This window comes from Poecilia latipinna, unplaced genomic scaffold (genome assembly GCF_001443285.1).
Source record: "Poecilia latipinna isolate Pla-1442-1.1 unplaced genomic scaffold, P_latipinna-1.0 Scaffold4170, whole genome shotgun sequence".
Lineage (NCBI taxonomy): Eukaryota > Metazoa > Chordata > Actinopteri > Cyprinodontiformes > Poeciliidae > Poecilia > Poecilia latipinna.
The window spans coordinates 9,557-29,328 of record NW_015116786.1 but is presented as its reverse complement, the minus strand read 5'-3'; the positions used below and the strand labels follow the sequence as shown (position 1 = coordinate 29,328).

At 38.2% G+C, this 19,772-nt stretch overlaps 1 protein-coding gene across 1 annotated transcript; it reads right to left on the bottom strand.

Annotated features, from left to right (window-relative positions):
- Positions 1-281: 281 nt before the first annotated feature.
- On the bottom strand, positions 282-1,755 carry LOC106942297 (H-2 class II histocompatibility antigen, A-U alpha chain-like). The gene is made up of 4 exons (XM_015025543.1): positions 1,552-1,755; positions 1,231-1,473; positions 870-1,151; positions 282-767 (listed from the first exon to the last, which is right to left on the bottom strand). Exons 1-4 carry the CDS (start codon positions 1,661-1,663, stop codon positions 637-639), a joined length of 768 nt encoding a protein of 255 aa, XP_014881029.1. The 5' UTR covers positions 1,664-1,755; the 3' UTR covers positions 282-636.
- Positions 1,756-19,772: the final 18,017 nt, after the last annotated feature.

Below are 19,772 nucleotides of genomic sequence, written 5' to 3'. Positions count from 1 at the left end.
CACACACTTTTAAGATTTAAGATAGAAATTGTATCAAGGGGAGTAAATGTGATATTCTTGAACTAAATGTTTCTTTTTCATTAGTGTGAGAACATTTATTACCCAGCAAAAGATTTATCAATTTACCAAGATGAGAAATTAGTACTTCTCTTTTTAGTTAAAGTTTTCCAGGTTTTCAGTATGACTTGTTTGTGTTAGCCATCAAAGTGATAGATTTTGTTAAATAAAAGATCAAGAGTTTGCATTATGTTTTCATTAGGCAGTGATGATTTAGAAAAAAATAAGAATATTGTATTAGTTTAATCCCAAATTACTCAGGCATGGCAACATTTACACAAGTGGTTACACACTGAAAAATGAATTTAATGCATCAAAGGTACAACTTTAGCGTACTGGCCACTCAGTTTAAAAACACGTTCCACACACACACCAATATTTTACAGTACATACACTTATTGAACAATTTCTTTTCAACCTAAAGCTATAAAAATGAAAAAAAAAGAACTTTAATAACACCTAATTTCATATGAATTAACAATGACTCAGAGAACATTAGTTGCAAACAGCAAAAGGTCCCAAGTGATTTTAAAAAGAGGAATCCTAAATGAAAAACCTGTTTGCAAAGCCTGACAGTACCTACACTGTTACACAATACTGGTTTCCTTTCACTAAAAAGAAAGTTCCTGCAGCAGTTCCAAGCAGCCCAAGAGTCAGACCAAGTGCACAGAAGACGGTTGGACCCACACTCATCTCCTCTGTTTCAACATCTAAAGAAAAAGAGAACAGGGGAAAAAATATTTGAAATTCAAGCTACAACACCAGTAGAGACAATTTAAGTTTTGAAGCTATAGAAAAAAAGACTCTCTCACCCCAAAACCTGGTCTTGGGTTCCTCCAGGGCTTCATGTTCCACAGTGCAGCTGTAAATGTCTCCTTGCTTTGGAACAAAGTTCAGGTAGGAGAAAACATGAAACGTCCCGTCAGAGTTGGAAATAGTTTTGATGAAGGGATCTTCCACTGCCACCTCTTTGTCATTCTTGGTCCACCTGATGTCGATGGCAGGCGGGAAAAAGTTGTTGGCAAAACACACAAGACTGTTCTCTACATCTTCAATCACTTCATCTTTGGTGTAAATAATCACTTCTGGTGGATCTAAAAAATAAATTGGGAAGTTATTTCTTACAAGCTTGATTTATGACGGCTAAAAAACTTAAAATTGAGCTTTACCCACCTTTAGCCCTTCTAACATCTGGGTCTGGTTTCCATCGATGTATATCTTTTAAACACACACGTTGGCATATTTCTCCATATTTGTATGCATATTTAGATCGGACACTGCTTATTATTTTGTCGTCAAAGACACTGGCGTTGTTTTTAAAATCTGCATAATACAATTCATCGTCGTCCAATGTCACATAGAGCTGTGTGTCATTTGAGTCAAAGCATCCATAGGTAAAACAAAGTTGATGACCTCCTGCAGAAAAAGTGTTAAAAAGTGAAAATTAACATTAAAAAGGTAAATAAGTCAATCAGCTTTATGCTGGTTACTTACCTGCAGCACCGACGAAACGTGTCCCAAAGAAAAACAGGAGAAGTACGGAGCTCAGATTGTTTAATCTCCAGTGGCGTCCCATCATGACTCTCAGTCGCTTTGTTCTAAACATGCAGTGAAAACGTGATTTCACCAGACGGACTCAGGTTCCTGCAGGCAAGAGCTTCCTCATTCCTGAGTGTGAAATAGACACTTTTGGCCGAGGAGGAAGCTGGGTCCAACAAAAATCCTGCTGATTTATTTATTTTTTGTTGACAATTGTTGCTACTTCCAATTGTCGAGAGTACTGCTATAGATGTTCCAAGCTTGTATTTCTGGGTAATTCATGCAGAATCGACACAGATTATTAAAGTATAAATTAAGTTTCTTGTTGAGAAAGAAATTCGTTTAGCCTCAAGTTTTCATAAATTTGGAAATTTTATACAAGTAGCTGACTTAGAATTTAGATACATGTTTATTTTTTTTTTGTAAAGTGCATTAAGATGGTATTTTTGGGGATTTCATATGAAATCATTAAACTAGATTAAACTGAATTATTTAGTCCGACATTTCCACACACTGTGCTTTGATAGAAATTAGCTATTACAACCTCGCAGCGCAGCTTCATTTTCTCACAGGGTTTAAGACCTTTTGATTTATTCCTGCTTTTGTCTCTCTTTCATGTTTTGTTTTTTCCTTACATTTAACATTCCTACTTCTTGCATCTTGTACTTGCCTGGAAAAGCCACAAAGAGGCTGCCCCATAACACTGCCCTGTTGTTTATTACATATTTGCTAATAACTGTCTGGCAGATAATCTGTGAATAAATGGAGCTCCTCTGCCTTCTCCCAGTGCTTCCAGTGCTAGCTGCAGAAATATAATTTTGTAGGCTTAGACAGAGGAGACACATGCTCAGGGAAGAGTCTGTAGTGTACAGTGAGCTAATGTCACAACAGCTGCAGAATGGTTTTACAGCCTCCTCTCACTCTCTCTTTCTCACTCACGTTCACTCACAGGCAGTCAGCTGCTGATATTTTGTGAGGACAGCAGCACATCATGTTTGAGTGTGAAACTGCAGGACATAGGGAGTGAGAAGCAAGGTGACTCCGTTTCACGGTTCGTTTTAGTTTACGATAACACAGAAACATAAACTCTTTTTTCATAACTTAAAAACAGAAAAACACAAGATTTACATGCTGGTAAACCAACAACTGCATATGTTAATGGCAGGAGATGAGAAAAAGGGATAATTCATTCCTCTACACACCTGCAGGTCATGTTACCAGAAATACCAAGCGAGAGTTGTTGATTTAATATTATTTGAAAGACAAAAGGTGCATGTGAGGCGTTAATCTTTTGAAATCTGTACCATAAACGTCTCCAGAATACATATGAAGGTCTTAGCTCTCATAAGAAGGCACATTTATTGCTTTTTACTTATACTGAGAGAGCATCAGCTTTTCTAAGGAAAGCGTCTTTATCACAGGTAATGTTTTAGAAGAAAAAACTTTACTTACCTATGTACAGAAGCAAAAATGTTTCTTTTTCTGTTTAGTGGAATAGAAACACATTTGTCCTTATGAATCAGTAACTCTCATAGTTGCAGAAATCCAGGAAAATAGGAGCTCACAGCAAGGCGCGTCATAGAAATCTTCCCCATGTTTTCAAATTTGTTGTTCCAGTATGTACAAGCTGGATGTGTATTATATATTCTTTTTTAATTTTTTTAAATACTAATTGTCTTGTTTTTAGAAATAACACTATGAACAATACAAAATCCCTTCTTATTTATTTTATTTTTATTTTTCCCCAGCTGTGGCGTGTGTTTCTAGTAACATCTTTGGTTTCACTTCCGGTTTTGGTAAAACTGCAAAACGAAGAACAATAAAAAATACCTCTTCCTCATTCATTATAGAAATATAAAATACCACAGCTAAAACAGAGGGAATAAATGTTATATACTGCTTTGTGTGGTGAAATAATCACCACAAATCTAAACACATTTCTTTTTTTTCAGAAAACCGCACAACGAATCTGTAAATCTGGTTCTTGATGTGGAAACAGGATATAATGGTTCTTATTGTGCATTAATACCAACCTTGGTTTACTAAGCTGTAGAAACAGGATAAGTGTATTTTTTTATTAGTTCTGTATGATTTTCAGACACACAAACATTCCACGAGTTGCAAAGTTGCCGTCAGCACACGAACGTGGAGCATCTGGTGTTTTCCACGGGATTTCTCTGCCAAATGTGAACTTTCTAGCGACAGAGGCGCTGCCCCAGATTCAACAGCTGTTCAGCAGATTTTCAGGACTAACTAAACACATCATAAATGATCAAAAACAAAACCACTTTAATTCGAATTGAAAAATCGTATCATCGGATTTGCGCTACACACAAACCTTGACCAATGCAGTGATTTTCACCACCTAAGAGATTTCTCTTTACCTGCGTGCTGGAAATGTTCCCATGGCTACCAAAGACACATTCACCTGATAAGCCACGAGATGAGATAATATGCACATATTTGGATGAGTTCAAACATCAATTTGTTTCACAGTGCATGTCTGTGCCGTAGTCAGTAAGCTGAGTGTGCCACAGCTCAGTGAGACCAGGGCTGTTTGGTTTCATACATGACGTCTGTAAAGTGAAAGTTGGGGAATTTAATTGCATTGAGCTAATTATTATTTTGGAGAAGCTGGCTGGTTTTGTGTCAGCGGTGTCACCTCGATGCTCTTTGAAAGGCTTTCAAAGGATCAAACGATAATTACGTTGGTCGTTGACTGAATCGGTCGCATCGCTTGCTTTGATTTGAGGAAGGAAATTAATTAGCGCCACACAAATGCGCTGCCCACCCCCTCAGAATGAGAGCGTCAGAGAGATTAGAGCCTTCATTAGTGTGAATTCAGACAATGATTGCTGTGCCTTTCAGACGAAGTGTCAGCTATTTCCTGCACTTTGAAAGGTTTAAGATGAATCCCTTTTCTCATCATACAAGAACCATTTACCTTTATCAAATGTTTTTTATTTTTTTATTTTTAAACCAAACGTTTCACTTGCTTTTATGTATTGAGAGACTAATGTAGTAAAACTATCATTGCCTATGAATAACAGATTTTACGCAATCTTTGCATTTAAAAATAATTATTCTGTCAAGAAAACAAGGGAAAAAGATGCCATGTTCTTACAACAGAGCTGGCTGACAAGCGGTGGTGTTGCAGAGTTGAACTATGAGAAGGGGGAAGATTTCCCCATGTTGCATACCAGACTTTATTGAAGTTAAAAAATTAACAAGCCTACATCTGGCTCAGGAAGAAAAAATGGACCGGCCAAAATGGGGATAAAAGCAGAAAAAGGGTCATGGAAGACATCAAAATTACACCTGCTAGCTCAAAGAAGGACAAAACAATAATAAACGTTTCAATTTTTGTAGTAAATTTCATTTACTGTGTTTCAACAAATTTTTGAACAGATATTTAAACTGATTGGAATTTTTAAAGCAGTTATCTGTTCAATCTGTGTATTTTTCTGGTTTTTACTTTTGGCTCACATACTTGAGTTTCTGATTGGCTAGCTGTGGAACATGAGCCAGAGGGAGGAAGTGAAGTGTGTGTAAAGTGGAAAAGTATGAAGAAGATAAAAAAAAAAAACGTACAGATGTTTTGATTAAGAGATTTTCTGTCTTTTAAACAGGCTTCAAGCAATACATAGTCACTTTACTTTTATTAAAGTATTCAAATTCAACGAAACTTCATATGCCACAATTTCTGTTGGTCCTCGGCTAAAATTAGCATGTGAACCTTTTTTTTTTTTTGCTGTGGCTCATTTATTATTCAGCTCTGAATATCATTCAGTACAGTTCATAGAAATCTTATGAAAACAACACAGGATAAGGTTTTCTCCTGCTTTAATAACTTAATATTAACTCTTTCGCTTAGAGATTCGATCAATAGAATATTGACGTACTATATGCAAACGTGTTATGAATGACAGTATGCAGCATGCAAAGAAGGAGAAAATCTGCTGGTACTTTCCTTTTTTACAAACAAATAGTTTCACTTTAGCAGCGCAAATGAACATGGCAAACACAAAACGCGGTTGCACTGAGAGAGAAATACATTTCAAAATGCTACGTCGAAGAACGATTTGGTGCAGTGACATTTATGGTTTTATAAATGTCACTGCAGTTTATTTTTATCATCTTCCTCCCGAGAGTGCATTTAATTTAGAAAATAGCAAACGACTAATGCATGTGACCACATTATCATATGGACGCTCTGATCACAGACTTAATCCATCAGCAGTGTACACAAATCGTCCTGATACTCTGTGATCACATTATGGTCCTGCATGCCCAGCTGCTCTCCTCTTCTTACTTCTGTCCCACAACCCTGACGGCAGACCGAGTGTATCGGCACAGCTTCTGTTCTCAGCAGCCATTGCTTCCTCCTGGATGGACTGGATGTTAGCAGTAGATGAAGTTTAAGTAGATAGGAAAAACTCTCATTTAGGCTGCTAACCGATGGGGGATTCATAGAGTCCTGTGTAGATTTACACTTCTACAGATTTAACCTTATACAAGTATAGGGACAGGTGACGTCAAATATTATTTTGATTTGACGTCGGATGTGTTTGTATTTGTTCAGATGAAAGAAAAAATAGAAAGTGTGCATGTAGATTGAGTTTTTGAAGTAAAAGAATAACAATAACAACATTAAATATAAAAAAAATATCTGTTTTTAATAAGTCAACGCTTAGCGCAACAAACCAAAAGGCTAAAGAATCAATTATAGATCCAGATCAATTCTCTTTATTCCACTTTTATATCAACACCTATTAACCTGCTCAGTTACATTTTTTATAAATTTTAGATAAATTATGTGATATTTTCAGAATAATATTACTAGTATTACTGTGTTAATATTTTATATCACATACTATTTCCACTGATTGCTGTTTTCACAGCTGTGTAGGCCATCCAACTCTTATAAAACAGTTCTGAGCAACCTCGCTCTGGCACAGATTAATCTCATTTTTCTAGGTGTAAACTTTCAGTAGATTAGAGAAAAACACATGAAGCTCTCACTCTGTCCTTCTCTATCCCAACAGGTCAATTAGATGTTTATTTTTCATTGCAAAACCTTAGCACAGGAATATTTGGTTATTAACTCTAAACCAACTACAGTATTACAAATTCCTTTGAGTTTTTTCTCAGTGTGAATCGATACGACTTGAATTGAGTTTATGAACCAGCTGGAGTTCGCTGGGTTTGTTTTCTCCTTGTCTCTGTCATTTTGTCCTAATAATAAATGTTTCTTTGTTATTTTTCCTACCTTACCTCGCACTTGGCGTCTGCCTTCTATTGACTGCATGCCCATAAATTAATAAGCATGCACTCAAAGCGCTGAGTTCCTGTCAACAACCAGTTTCCTCCGGGCCCAGCCACATACACATACACTATGCAAACACAATCATGGACTCTCACTGAGTCCTGATTATTCATCTTACTTGTCAGTGCTCCACCTGACAAACTACACAGGCCTGACAGCTCTTAATTTAGTGCTGACTATAAATAGAAACATTTTGACCCTCTGTGTCTGCCAGATAATAAATGTTGCTGCAAAGGAAAGTCATTTCTGACTTGCTTGTCCTGTACGCCTTTTTACGTTGTCACTGTTTCTTAGGATGTTACCGTGGCAACCCACTCTCTTTTTTTGCTTTCCTCTGGACATTTCAAACAAGCATACTTTCCCCATTTTGTTTCATTTGGTAGTATAATAATAACAATTAATTATTGTTAATTGTTGAGTGAATCCAGCATTGAGGTCAACAGATTGCATAAATGTTTATCCAAAATGCTGAAAAATTTATGAGAAGCAAAAAGCTCTGAAAAACAGTAAAAAAAAAAAAATAATAATATATATATATATATAACCAATAACTATTAATTCTTGTCATCACTAACCCCATTATGAAATATCTTCTAACTCACTACAATTCATTAAAACCTTTTATAGCCTTTTTATTCCATTTGTCAACAAGGTCAGATAAACCTCCAGATGGCAATAAAGTATGGAACATATTTTCATCGATGATTTAAAAAAAAAATCTATGCAGTAGAAATGTTTAACAGGAAAGTAGTGGTGATAAAACTAAATATATTTGCATACCTTACACAGGCAGATATTAACCATTAATATGTGTGTTTGTACCCGATTAACCTTGGAGGAACATGGGGGGGCAGGAGTTTATCTGCTGCACCCGTAGGTCCAGAGACAAAGTGCAACATTAGTGTCATTTCAGAGAAGATGCTCTAAATGACATAAAGCTCTTACCATAAATATTAGTGAGGCCAGCAGTGATCAAACACAGCTTTGGCAATTTTATACAAGGAAGGACTTGGAATAATGTTTCATATGAGAGATAACCGTGAAAGAAATCTTCTCAGCAAGAAATCTTCTCAGGAAATGTGCAGAAAATTGCCTTTAATAGAGTCACCATAAACTGAGGCGAAGTGTTGAAGCACAATTTGAGGACAACACCAGCGTTTCAATTATCCTCACACCGGGGACTCCCCCAGTCTGTCTCACGAGGCCAGAAACTGGCTGCTGCTTCCCCGCAAAAATCAGAGGAAGCGAGAGCAGGAAACATCAAACAATCCACCTTTTCTAAGACAATTAAGAACACATTGTATAAGAGTTTTATAAGCCTCAGCGCTTGCAGAGAGATTTGTGTAAAGCACTTTATGAAAACTGGAACGTTTTGTCACTAAAACGAAGATAACTAAATTTCAGCTGGTTTAGTTTAAGCAGAAACTCTGAAGCAATGCCAAATCTGTAAGAAGGTAAGACCAAACAACTGTTTGTAGCATTTCTCTGTGCTGTGTGCATGCAGTGACCTCACGCTGGACAATTTAGGAGAGTCTCTAGAAGGTAATAATTTGAACTCTGCATGGGACTGCTTTACTAATCCACCCCCCTCCTGTTCATGCTGAATATCTAAAACCAAAACTGCTTCCTCCCGGAGAGTGTGTCTTCTTGTCTTGCCTTTAGCTACTAAACTTCATTATCTTATCACATTGCTCTCTTTTTTTTTCCTGGTTAAATATGTGAATCTCATGTTTTATTGCTGTTGATAAAAATCAAAATTTACTCGAGTGTGATGTCTTGCTTGGCCTTTTAAATAAACACCTTCTAAAGTACCACATTGGGCTGTTTAACTTTGTTAGGAGTTTGCATGATCTCTCCATTCAGGTATAAGTTTTCTCCTTGATGGTGTTACTATAAGACCCTCTGTTGTTTCATAAAGATGATGCACCACAATGAGAAACCTGTTATAAGTTACATTTTGGTGCAATGCTGCATTCAGCATTGATGTTGTGACATCAATGCTGATTTACTGTATTTGTCCCCATAGCCTTTACCTTCCACTGAAATGAAATGTAAAACAAAAATCCAACCTTTAATTTGTCACTAATTTCTCACATTCTTTTGAATTCAAGATCAAAAGAGCAACTCGGTGTCAACTGGTCATCAGTATCAGCAGTTTTAATGAGGTAACATCTGCTATTACCAGCATCAAACGGAGAGCTTAAATCATAGCCAAGGAAGAGCTTTCGGAGTACTTTGTGACCGTTCAACATGAAACACTCATAATTCATTTTCTGCTGACAGAGTGAGGTAATGCATGAAGTAGCCTCATAAATCTCCAAACCATTGGCACAATCAAAAGGAAACATCTGGGCTGCAGAATACAGCTCTGGGTGTCACGACAGGAGCTTTCTGCCGTGTTTTTCTTTTTTTTTTTTCTCTGCAGCACTTCACTTTCACCGCCTATGGCAGTTTAATGATGAAGACTATTGATGTCTGCAGCAGGTGAAGCTCTTTTGCTGTCTCGTCATGTTGTTGTTAGAGGTTTTTGGAAAAAGGAGCCTCTGGAGGAGAATCTGATTGGTGAATCTTAAGAATGCACTGTGTACGCAAGGAAAGCAGTATAAGAACAACACCGAAACCTTAAATGAACTCAAACAAAAATACAGCCTCAGGCAATTGTGTGATGTGTTTTGTCATCTATTCAATTTCTGCACCAGCACCAAGCTGTGCTTTATGTAATTTGAACCAATCAAGGTGACTCTACAATGATAAGCAATTTCTTCGGATTAAATTGCAAAGGACCTATACATTTATCTATTTGCCCTCAAGGTTTACATTTAAAGCCACTTAGAAAAACACTCAGAAGTCGCATTATAGCTTAGCAGTTTCCTTGTGTGTTAAGAGTTGATACAAATCCCCACAGGTGCACACTCCGAGAGTGTGTTTGCGTGACGGGACAACGACTGTCCGCTCGTCTGTGTGTGCAAGCAGCGGCGTATCTGCTGCTAATAGATCATAAATGTTCATTTGCCAAGTCCCTGACAGATTAATAGATTCATTTGACCAGCATTATGGTTATTACAACAACAGATGTAACTGTTTTCGTCAGGCTGTGGAGTGTTGCCGTGTGTTTCATCACTAGTGGAGCGAAGATGGGACACAATCTGCCTCAAGACAAGAGGTGATGAAGGAGCATGCTGGTAATTAGAAACATGAAGCTCCTAGAAAACACAAAAAAAGGGACCCAGGATCAATAGACCTTTAGAGGAAGCGGGTAAACTGTCTAGTTAAAAGCATCTGGGGATCAATCTAGTTTTATCCTCCCTCGTTCTACCAGCTCTGTCAGGGTGATGTATGGCATGCTAAACTTTGCAAACCTTTGCGTCAAATTTTCATTAACGCTCCCTAATTTTGCCATCTATATAAGTTGGACTTAACCATCTGCAGTCAATCTTATCAAAAAACCCAATGTTTCCAAAATATCCCAAAACACATTAATATCATAAATCATTAGGAAGTATAACAGGAAATGTGGAAGGCGATACTCACTGTAGATTATCCTAATACGACCAGGTGTGTGCTTTAATTTTACTTTCTAAATCACTGATTTCATACATAAAGCCTGCTTGCATCCTGACTGACGGAAACACAGTGGCCATAAATTTAAACGCTAAAAACACTTCAGCTCTTACAACCGTGAAGCTCGATGCATGTTTATCAAATTTTATTGTCTAAAACAAGACAAATCTTAGAAAGGGTTTTCTTCTTTTTCGCTTATATAATATGAAAAGCATGACACGCATTTCCATTATTCCCCTTTGACTCTGAAACCCCTAAATAAAACCCAGTCTGTGTAACTTATTCTCAGTATAAAACACAGCTGTTCTACGAAGGTTCTCAAATTTTGGTGAAAACCAAGGAAAACAACGGACAGATGACGACAAAAAAAAACATAGCAAAAAAAAAAAAAAAGAGTTGGGCCAAAAAAAAATATTCAAATATATTAGAACATCTCACAGAGCACTCATCTGAAAATAGAAATGTCAAAACTTCAAGCACACTTAGAAATAGCCATGAGAGGAGCACATAATTACAGAAACAATCAGTGGAAACGGTGTGGAGGAGCGAGAGCCACAGCTGTCAGAGACATGTCTGCCGGACAACTATTAGTCTTGCATGCCACAAATCAGAATTTGCGCTTTACAAGGCACCTAAAAGCACACACCACATGTGGGAAAAGAAACTCTCATCAGTTGAGACAAAAATGTACATCTCTGACAGAAAACAACAACAACACCCTATTCACCATCTTTTCAGTGAAAAATAAGATGGTGGCACCGTCATGATGTGGGGATGCTTTTGTTCAAGATGTAAGATGGAGGATAGATGGGCTAAATGCAGGACAAGCTTCAAAACACTAAAGATTTAGTTGGACCACAAACATACGGCCAGAGCTACAAGAGACTGACCCAGCCTCGCTGTCTTTACAATTTTAACTTTTGAGAAAAGTTTAATTGATTATTTTTTTATTTTATTTTATACTATAAAATCACATTAAATTACATTGAAACATGTTAATGTTTGATTAATGGTTGTAACAAGGCCGGTTGTTAAAAGGAGACCATTAGCGACGTGAGACTGGAAATGGACACTCAGCCATTTCTAACCTGAAACCACTCAGCATCACACTCGCTGCTCAAGTCACATGAACCAAGGTGCAAATGGAGGTCAAACAACCTGGAGAGGCATGCTGAGGGCTGCGTTATGTCAGAGTGAGAGAGCTGATGACACAGGGCAACACCTCAGTTTAGTAATAGCAGCAGATTAATACAGATGACCTCCTGAGTGAGGTATTGTTTTGTTGCTTCACACAGGGGTGTCCGATAGATAGATAGATAGATAGATAGATAGATAGATAGATAGATAGATAGATAGATAGATAGATAGATAGATAGATAGCAGCTTATTCAAATGCTGAATTATAAACTGAAAAGCAGCAATAGCGCCACCCCGCGACTACTACCTGATTGCAACTCAATTGCAACACTGCTCTGCTGCAAAATACGAAAAAACAACAACAAAAAAAACAAAACAAAAAAACGCATAGCTGGCAACTTTACAACAATACAATACAACGGATAGAACTGCCCACCAGGGAACAGATCTGCAGCTGCGTGGTTTTTCAGCACAGATATGCAGTGAAACAGTGAAACCCAGCAGAAAGAGCAGGATGCACAACAGCGAGAATGAAAGGAAACTTCACCTACCTCCTCCACTGTCAGAGGCATGCAGATGCGGTACTCCTTCATCAACATCGTCCCCGCGCTAAAGGTGATGGGAAACAATAGGAAGCTGCGTCGGGTGAGTTGGAAAATCTCCACAATAAAGCCCAATACGATCCAAGAAAAACAGTCAGACAATCCCGCTCCACTTCTCCAGCAGCCGCCGTTCCGCAGTGCCGAAGCTCCTTTGCACTCAGCAGCTTGTGAACTGCAAGTTTCTTTCAAAACACTCAACCACCCCTTATCTTCACCCAGTTCTCTAAACTAATCCATCGGCATCCATTAAACAGCTGATGAGGCAAAAGCGCACGAACAACAAACTCCGCAATAAGTCCCTTTTACAACGGCGTTTAGCTGGCGCTCTGGTCCAGGAGTAAAACCCAACACTTCCAGAGAAATAAAAGTCTCCACACGCTACTGTGATGAAATCTACCAGAATGCCTCCTTTTCTTTAGTTTTTCTCCGGCAGCTCCGTGCGCAGATGCGCGGCGCAGAGCAGCAGCAGCAGCAGCACCTCTGTGAAGCGCGCTGCAGCAGACTGGACCAACATGAAATAAACGCATATGAATGGACATTGTGGCAATCATAAACTATTAGAGGTTCAAAACTAAACCAAGTCCACTCACATGTCAAGCATTACAGTCAAATGAATCATCAATTCAGATTATTTGATTACTTAAAATGTTTATTATTGCTTAAACACTTTCAGTGAAACATATTATTTTGAGTGGTTACATTTAAAATTTGTTTGATAAACTGAAATAAAAAAAATATATATTTTTTTGCTGTACAAAATGAGCAAAAGTAACAGTCTTCTCTGTTTTGTGTTCTGTTTTTTTCTTCTTTCTTTTCTTTTAATGAACAGAACCTGATCTGGAATGATATGTATCCAAAGTTATCAAATCAAGACGCAGCACCTGTGAGTGCTTCATGCTTAAGAAGCACTCACAAAAATCTTCAGTTTCTTTTTGTTATTTTTCTGTCCAATATAAGATGCAAAGTGAAAAGAAATGCATTGCTTAAATTGCAGACCGACCAGTTTTACAACACTTAACGAAGATCCTAAAGTTTTTTCTTTTAAACCATTTTTTTAAAACCATAAAGAGCTGCAGTACCCGGCTCCTCCGGTAGATGTCCCCAGAGACATTTTAATCTAAATAGTAGCAAAAAGACATGTTTCTTTTTTGTTTGTTGTTTTTTTTTCTTTGTCTTTTTACATTAAATGAATTTACAGCAGCATGTGTTTCTTAACGATGCAGTCTTACTAGATTATCAGAAGGGCAGCAGAGAGAATTTATACACTCTGAGGAAAAAAACAAACAAACAAACAAAAAAAAAAACCCACAACTTATCACATGATGAAATTATTAATACCAAAATGTATTTATTGAGTCTTTAGCTTTAAAATATGGATTATGCATGAAATAACGTACACCCCAGACATACTGACACACTACTCATGCACAAGTACCTTATATTTATGTTTTTGGACAGCTGGAGGAAGCTGAAGTACCTGGAGAGAATCGACGCACACTCAGTGCAAAACGGCGCTGGGTTTGTGCTAAAATGTCACAGAAATAAATTTGACAAAAATATGAACTAAATCAAACATTTAGTTTTGAAAGCTACGGAAGTAGAATTTATTTACGTTTTTAGATTTTGGAAATGCAACTCTTTATTTTGTAGAACGATACCAGCTGAGTGAGTCTTCTCCAGAAAGTGAAAAAAAAAAAAGATACACAGAACATTTAAAATTACGGAGCATAGTTTGAAACCAAAAAACAAACTACCTTTAAAAGCCTTACCATTGCTCCTCTGTTTTTCATAAAAGCATTCAGAAAACTACATGACTACACACATGACGACAGTTCCCACTTCTGAACTCAAGAGGGCGCTTTGTAATCAAACTAATGGTGCGTTTGCAATTATTATACACAACTGATATAAGGACCAGGAAGGCAATTAGGCAGGTATCCAGACTAATATGCCCTAGAAACATATGAGTGTGTCCTCCTCCGTTGTTTGATAACGTCAGAGTTCTTTCAGTTCTATCCGTAAAAAATAAAAGTTCACAGAACTGGTACCATGAATCGCTGATCATTATAATAAAGAAAGGTGTGAGAAGAGGTCACACGAATATTAATCTGCTTTAACATAGATATGTTCAGCATTTAACTAAACACTTTCACAAGTTCTTGTTGAAAGCCTTTTAAACGAGTCAGGTAGATCACAGAGTAATAAATAAGGAACAGATTATTATCTTTTTTTAATCTTTTAAATGCAATAAGTTGAATAGTGAACAAAAGCTTGTGCATGCCACTTTTGGTTATCTTTACCTCATTAGTATGCCTGGATGGTTTCAGTTGCACACACACTGAGTGTGTGTGTGTGTGTGTTGGGGGGGATGAGGATTTTCTCTTGGAAGCTCGTGGGATTAATGCGACTAACGCCAGAATATTTGTACAAGCAGTTCTTACATGTTCACAGCCACACATTTAGTTTCACACACACATTGCAGCTTGGTGCCAGACAATGGGAAAGAAGGACCGTAAGTTTTAGTGTGAAAGCTCTTCACCTTTTCTGTGCTCCACTCTACAAATTAAACACACGCACGCACGCACGCACGCACACACACACACACACACACACGGGAAAGACGAGCACACACACATATACTTTCTTTGACAAATTAGAATCACAAGCAATTTTGGGAGGAGAACAACAACAGACTCACCTACTGCCCCTCTGTAATTGGATTTAAAAAGGAAAATCATTTGACATTATGCTTCTGTGTATGTCATGCCAAACTGATGAGACCTGCTACAATTAGATAAAAAGACAAACTCAATCTGCCACACACACACACACACACACACACACACACACCAACACACACCAATCCCTGCTTATTTCAGCCAATATCAGAGAGCTGGCAGCGAGGAGAAACTGTTGCTAAGAGACCCGGCTTCCTCGCCTCTTGCCGTTCAACATCATTAGTTGGCCTTTACAGTCACTTTTCTAACCACTCAGCCCAGTCCGTACGATGTTCCTGTGAAGGAAAAAATAAAAAAAGGAGTGCACCTCTCTGCTTTGACAATCCTGTGGGTGTTTCCTGTGACCAAAAAGAAAATGCTTTATTGAAGCCACAAGTTTTGGAAGGGAAATAGGTGTGTGTGTGAGTGTGTGTGTGTGTGCGTGTGTGTGTGTGTAAGCAGCAGCTTAATGACCGGATTAGCACTAGGTGAACGAACGGAAGGAGGGTCTGATGGCAGCGGATGGAAGTCTTTATTACTCCTAATAGTGTATTTATTGCCTCACTAATAGGACACAGTTTATCCACACTCAAAATGCAGCTGCTGCTTTAAAACACCAGTGAAGTGCAAATATTTTGGTTTTGTTTAATTCTGTGAAAGTTTTTATCGCCTTAAATCTTGATGGCAATTGCTAAGCTTTGATCAGAAGATGCCGGTCGTGACTGTTTGGATTTGTTTTATGCTCGTCTTAAGCTTTTAAGCTTAATATATTCACTTACTGGCAAAATTACACAGTTCACCCGATCTGATAATCATTGACAAATTGTGAATCTTTGTGTTTTGCTTCGGAGCTTCTCCTTTCATATTCTTTTCGTTTCTGGTAATTAAAATAAAGCCGTGCTGACTACATGAGTTACATAAAGAGAAGAAGTACAGCAGCACGGCTTTTTGATTCTAGCATTTAACAGAATTATAAACGTCCCTTAAACCTCGCTAGGCGAGGTGCTAGTGGCTGGGATATATTTGAACGGAAGTATCCATCTGCGTCAGTCTCAGCCTCCACAGAGTGAATGACTGCAGCTGTTCAGCCAATGCAAATGGACCCGTGTGTGCAGTCCTCTGAAAGGCAACAGCACACAGGCTTTGGTGATGAAGGTAAATGTAGGTCAAAGGGTAATTTTTTTTAAAAGCAAGCGTTAGCTGAACAGGACACAACAAGAACTGATTGATCTGGGGAATCACGATTTATGGAAAACACTGAAACAGAAACCACAAAGGGACCATTCTAGGATTTCCAACACAAACGAATGGCCTTGGAAATGACATTCGTATTCACACACGTTCCTAAGCATGTCCTATAAGAAGTCACTGCTTTGCGGGTTAAATGATGACCTGTTGTAACAGCAATCTTGATGATTTACACAAAAGAAAGAGTAAAATTCTTTATTTTTATTTTTTAAGTGAGATTTCATGACAGATTGTATGATGGCAAGCTGGAAAGGCATTTCCAAACCTTGACACATCCAGCTCTATGCTTCACAGCTGGTGAGTATTTATTTTCCTGGAATGCTGCAGTTAGTTGATTTTTTTTATGCCAAATATATCCTCTGTCCTGATACTGCTACCCGAAATAAAAATGATGCATTCATATTTTTGGGGGTGAAGGGGGCTTGAAACATTTCAATGATGAGCTGAGAGAGAAGTAAAACCCATCCCATCCATTCATGTAATTAGTTATACAATATAGATACTGATTCCAATAACTCCCAAGCAAAAGGAAAAGGAAACATGATTTTCAAAACTTTTAACTAAAAAAAAAAAAAACATAATCTTATACCCTTACACAATCCCACCAAACAATTGCTTTGCCGTGTCCAAAACCGACTTAAAACAGATTGCAACCGCTTTTTACAAACAGTAAGGGACCTCAGCTCCCTCCTCTTGTGCACAGCTTCACTGTAGGAATTGTGCACATTATGGATTCCAGATGAGCAAGGCAAGGACAAAACGAGATCATTTCTGCAGAGCAGCACTGTCCTTTAATTTCCTTCAGATGCATCCTGAAATCTACATTAATGCAACCCAAAACCAAGCAAGAATCTTATTCTCTTGAGTTTCCAAACTCTCACAAGCTGCTGTTAAAAGAAAGGTGATGCAATGGTGAATGTAACCCAGTCCCAACGTTTGAGAAACATCCCGCAACCCATTGCATGTTTGGATGTTTGTTGTTGTTGTTGTTGTTGTTGTTGTTTTTGTTTGCAGGCTTACACCATTCTTTTTTTCCTTTTTTTTACTGCACTTTGTTTTATATAAAATAAAGTTAAACCCTTTAAAGGATTTTTTTTATTGTTCTTGTAGAGGATTTTAATTGTTTTCATATATCATAAGCTAAAACTTGTCATCGTTTGCTCTCTAACTAATAAGATATTCGTTCACTTTGTGTGAGATAATGTAACAAAAACTTATTGATTGTAACAGCTGAGTGACATGTCGTGACACACAGCAATATCAAAATCTAAACATGTGAATGATTTCCTCCCCGACTGTGTATTTTCCACCCCTGGGAGTCAAACGTTTAGATAACTACTGACGATCGGTTAGATACAAATATGGCTACGTACACAACACACACACACACAACATACAGGGAAGTTCAAAACGCTCTCCAGACACCCGCTTGGCACTCTGTCAGATGCACAACAACGAGTTGGCAGCTTATACCTGAGAAATGACAAAAAGGGGCAACAATGACAGCCAGTGAAAAACAATCACCTATGAGAGATTCTGTGAGGTGAGGTGACAGAGTTCAGTCTAGACTGAACTGCAGTCTGGTGTCTGCGTCCCTTTTTGTTGCTTAAAGCCTCAGGAAACCTTATTGTCACCGTGAGAAGTTTCACAAGGGATTTTCAGGGAGGATCCCAATTCAGACAGAGCTGCTTAGGCTGGTGAACAATGAAAATTTGAAGTGTTTGATAAAAAAAAAAAAAATATTAATATTTACTGAGCAAATCAAAACAGGCAGCTTAATTGTGCAACCCAAAAGGAGGGAAGGCAACGCGTGGCGAAATGTTTGACTTGGCTGGACACTGAAAGCAAGAAGAAAGAAAGGCAAGGAACAATTGAAGAAAAACATATTTTTCAGCCAACTAAAAACTCTGGCAGTAGCAAACTAAAACCCTGTCTGGATAAAGTACTAAATGAAACTGATTGATGTAACAGTTAATGTGTAAAAGTGAAATAAAATGACAAATTTTGGACAATTTTGATAGAAAAGCAGAAATGTATGATGTTGTGCTTATTTCTACTCTAAATCAGCCTTGACTTTAAGTTGATCTGTTGTAAATAGTGTGTATTTTTCTGTTTTTAAATAAAATTTGCTTTGATCCATTGTGCATCCATTTTTGAGTACCCGGTGGTCCCTCAGAGGTCTCAGGGGGCTGCTGCTTATCTTTAGTGATCTTTGGGCGTCAGGTTGTCAGTCCATCACAGTGCAACACAGAGACACAGAGGACAAACAACCATCCACACACACACACACACACACACACACACACACACACACACACACACATGCACTCATAACAGAGGGGAACATGAAGTGGTCAATGAGCCTAATATCCATATGTTTGCACAGTGGAAAGATGGAGGATATCGAGGGTAAAGGTGCCTAACTCTAAACCTTGAGGACAAAAATCTGGCAATATTTTAGGTGCATTTCTGCTCCAACATACCTGAATCAGATGGATGGGTTGTTATCAGGTGTCTGACCTGCTGATAAGAGAACTGAGCATGTCTCTTGGGGAAGGGATGCATCTAAAAGTTTCAGGATAGTTGATATAGTTGGTCACGCCAGATCTAGAGAGAATCCACACATATGCAGGGAAAGCAAATTCAAGCTCAAAGCAGAAAGACTCCTGAACCTAAGACCTGCATTTGCGTCACCATGGAGCCATGCACAAAGCTGTGCACACATATTCATTTCAAATACAGTAGATATAAACCAGGAAATATGAATAAACCAGTAAGACAAGAATTCAAACAGCAAGGTAATGATGATGTTGATGAGAAGGCCTTAGTTTTAAACATAGTAAAGTGATGCAGAACAATAAAAAACAAAAAACAAAAGAGCCCATCTCTAAATTATAATAAGGAGCTAATTTGTCATAATTTTATGAGAAATATTAATGATGATATTCAGAAATTAATTCTAATTATTACAGAGTTTGATGAAGTGCAATCAGAGGCGCAAGAGTCTGCTGGGCCAAAACGGAAGACGTTTTGGCCCAGCAGAGTAAATGTCAGGGCCATAAAAATCTACGGAAAATCAACACAATTAGCGACGTTTGCTCAAGGGTGGTCGTCCTGATTCGCAGCGAATGCCAGATCGGTGGAACAATGAGCTTCAGCTCACTTATCCCCAATCAGACGCAAGTATGCAGATAACAAAAGCCACTAAAGACCACAAAAGTGCAACATCAAGTACCTTTCATTGCTTTTGAATGTGAATAATTTTCCCAACACGTCGGGAACAAAATGCGCCACGGCCGCCGCGCCTGCACCCGCGCTTATCAATCATGCCAGCGCGACCTTTTTGGAGCGCTGGTTGATGCTTCAGTGTCGACACTGTTTCCATGGTTACGCCAGCAACCAATCTGCATCTCAGAATCCCCCCCCCAACGCTGGTCAGAAACCAAAACATGTATCCGGTGCCGGTTGTGATGATGGTTCGTAGACCAGCATTGCAAAGTAGAAAAAAGCTACCAACCCTGTGAAAGAGGGGGCTACTGTGTGCTTTTTCACCCAGGTAATTTGAGTCTTCCCATTTCCCAATCT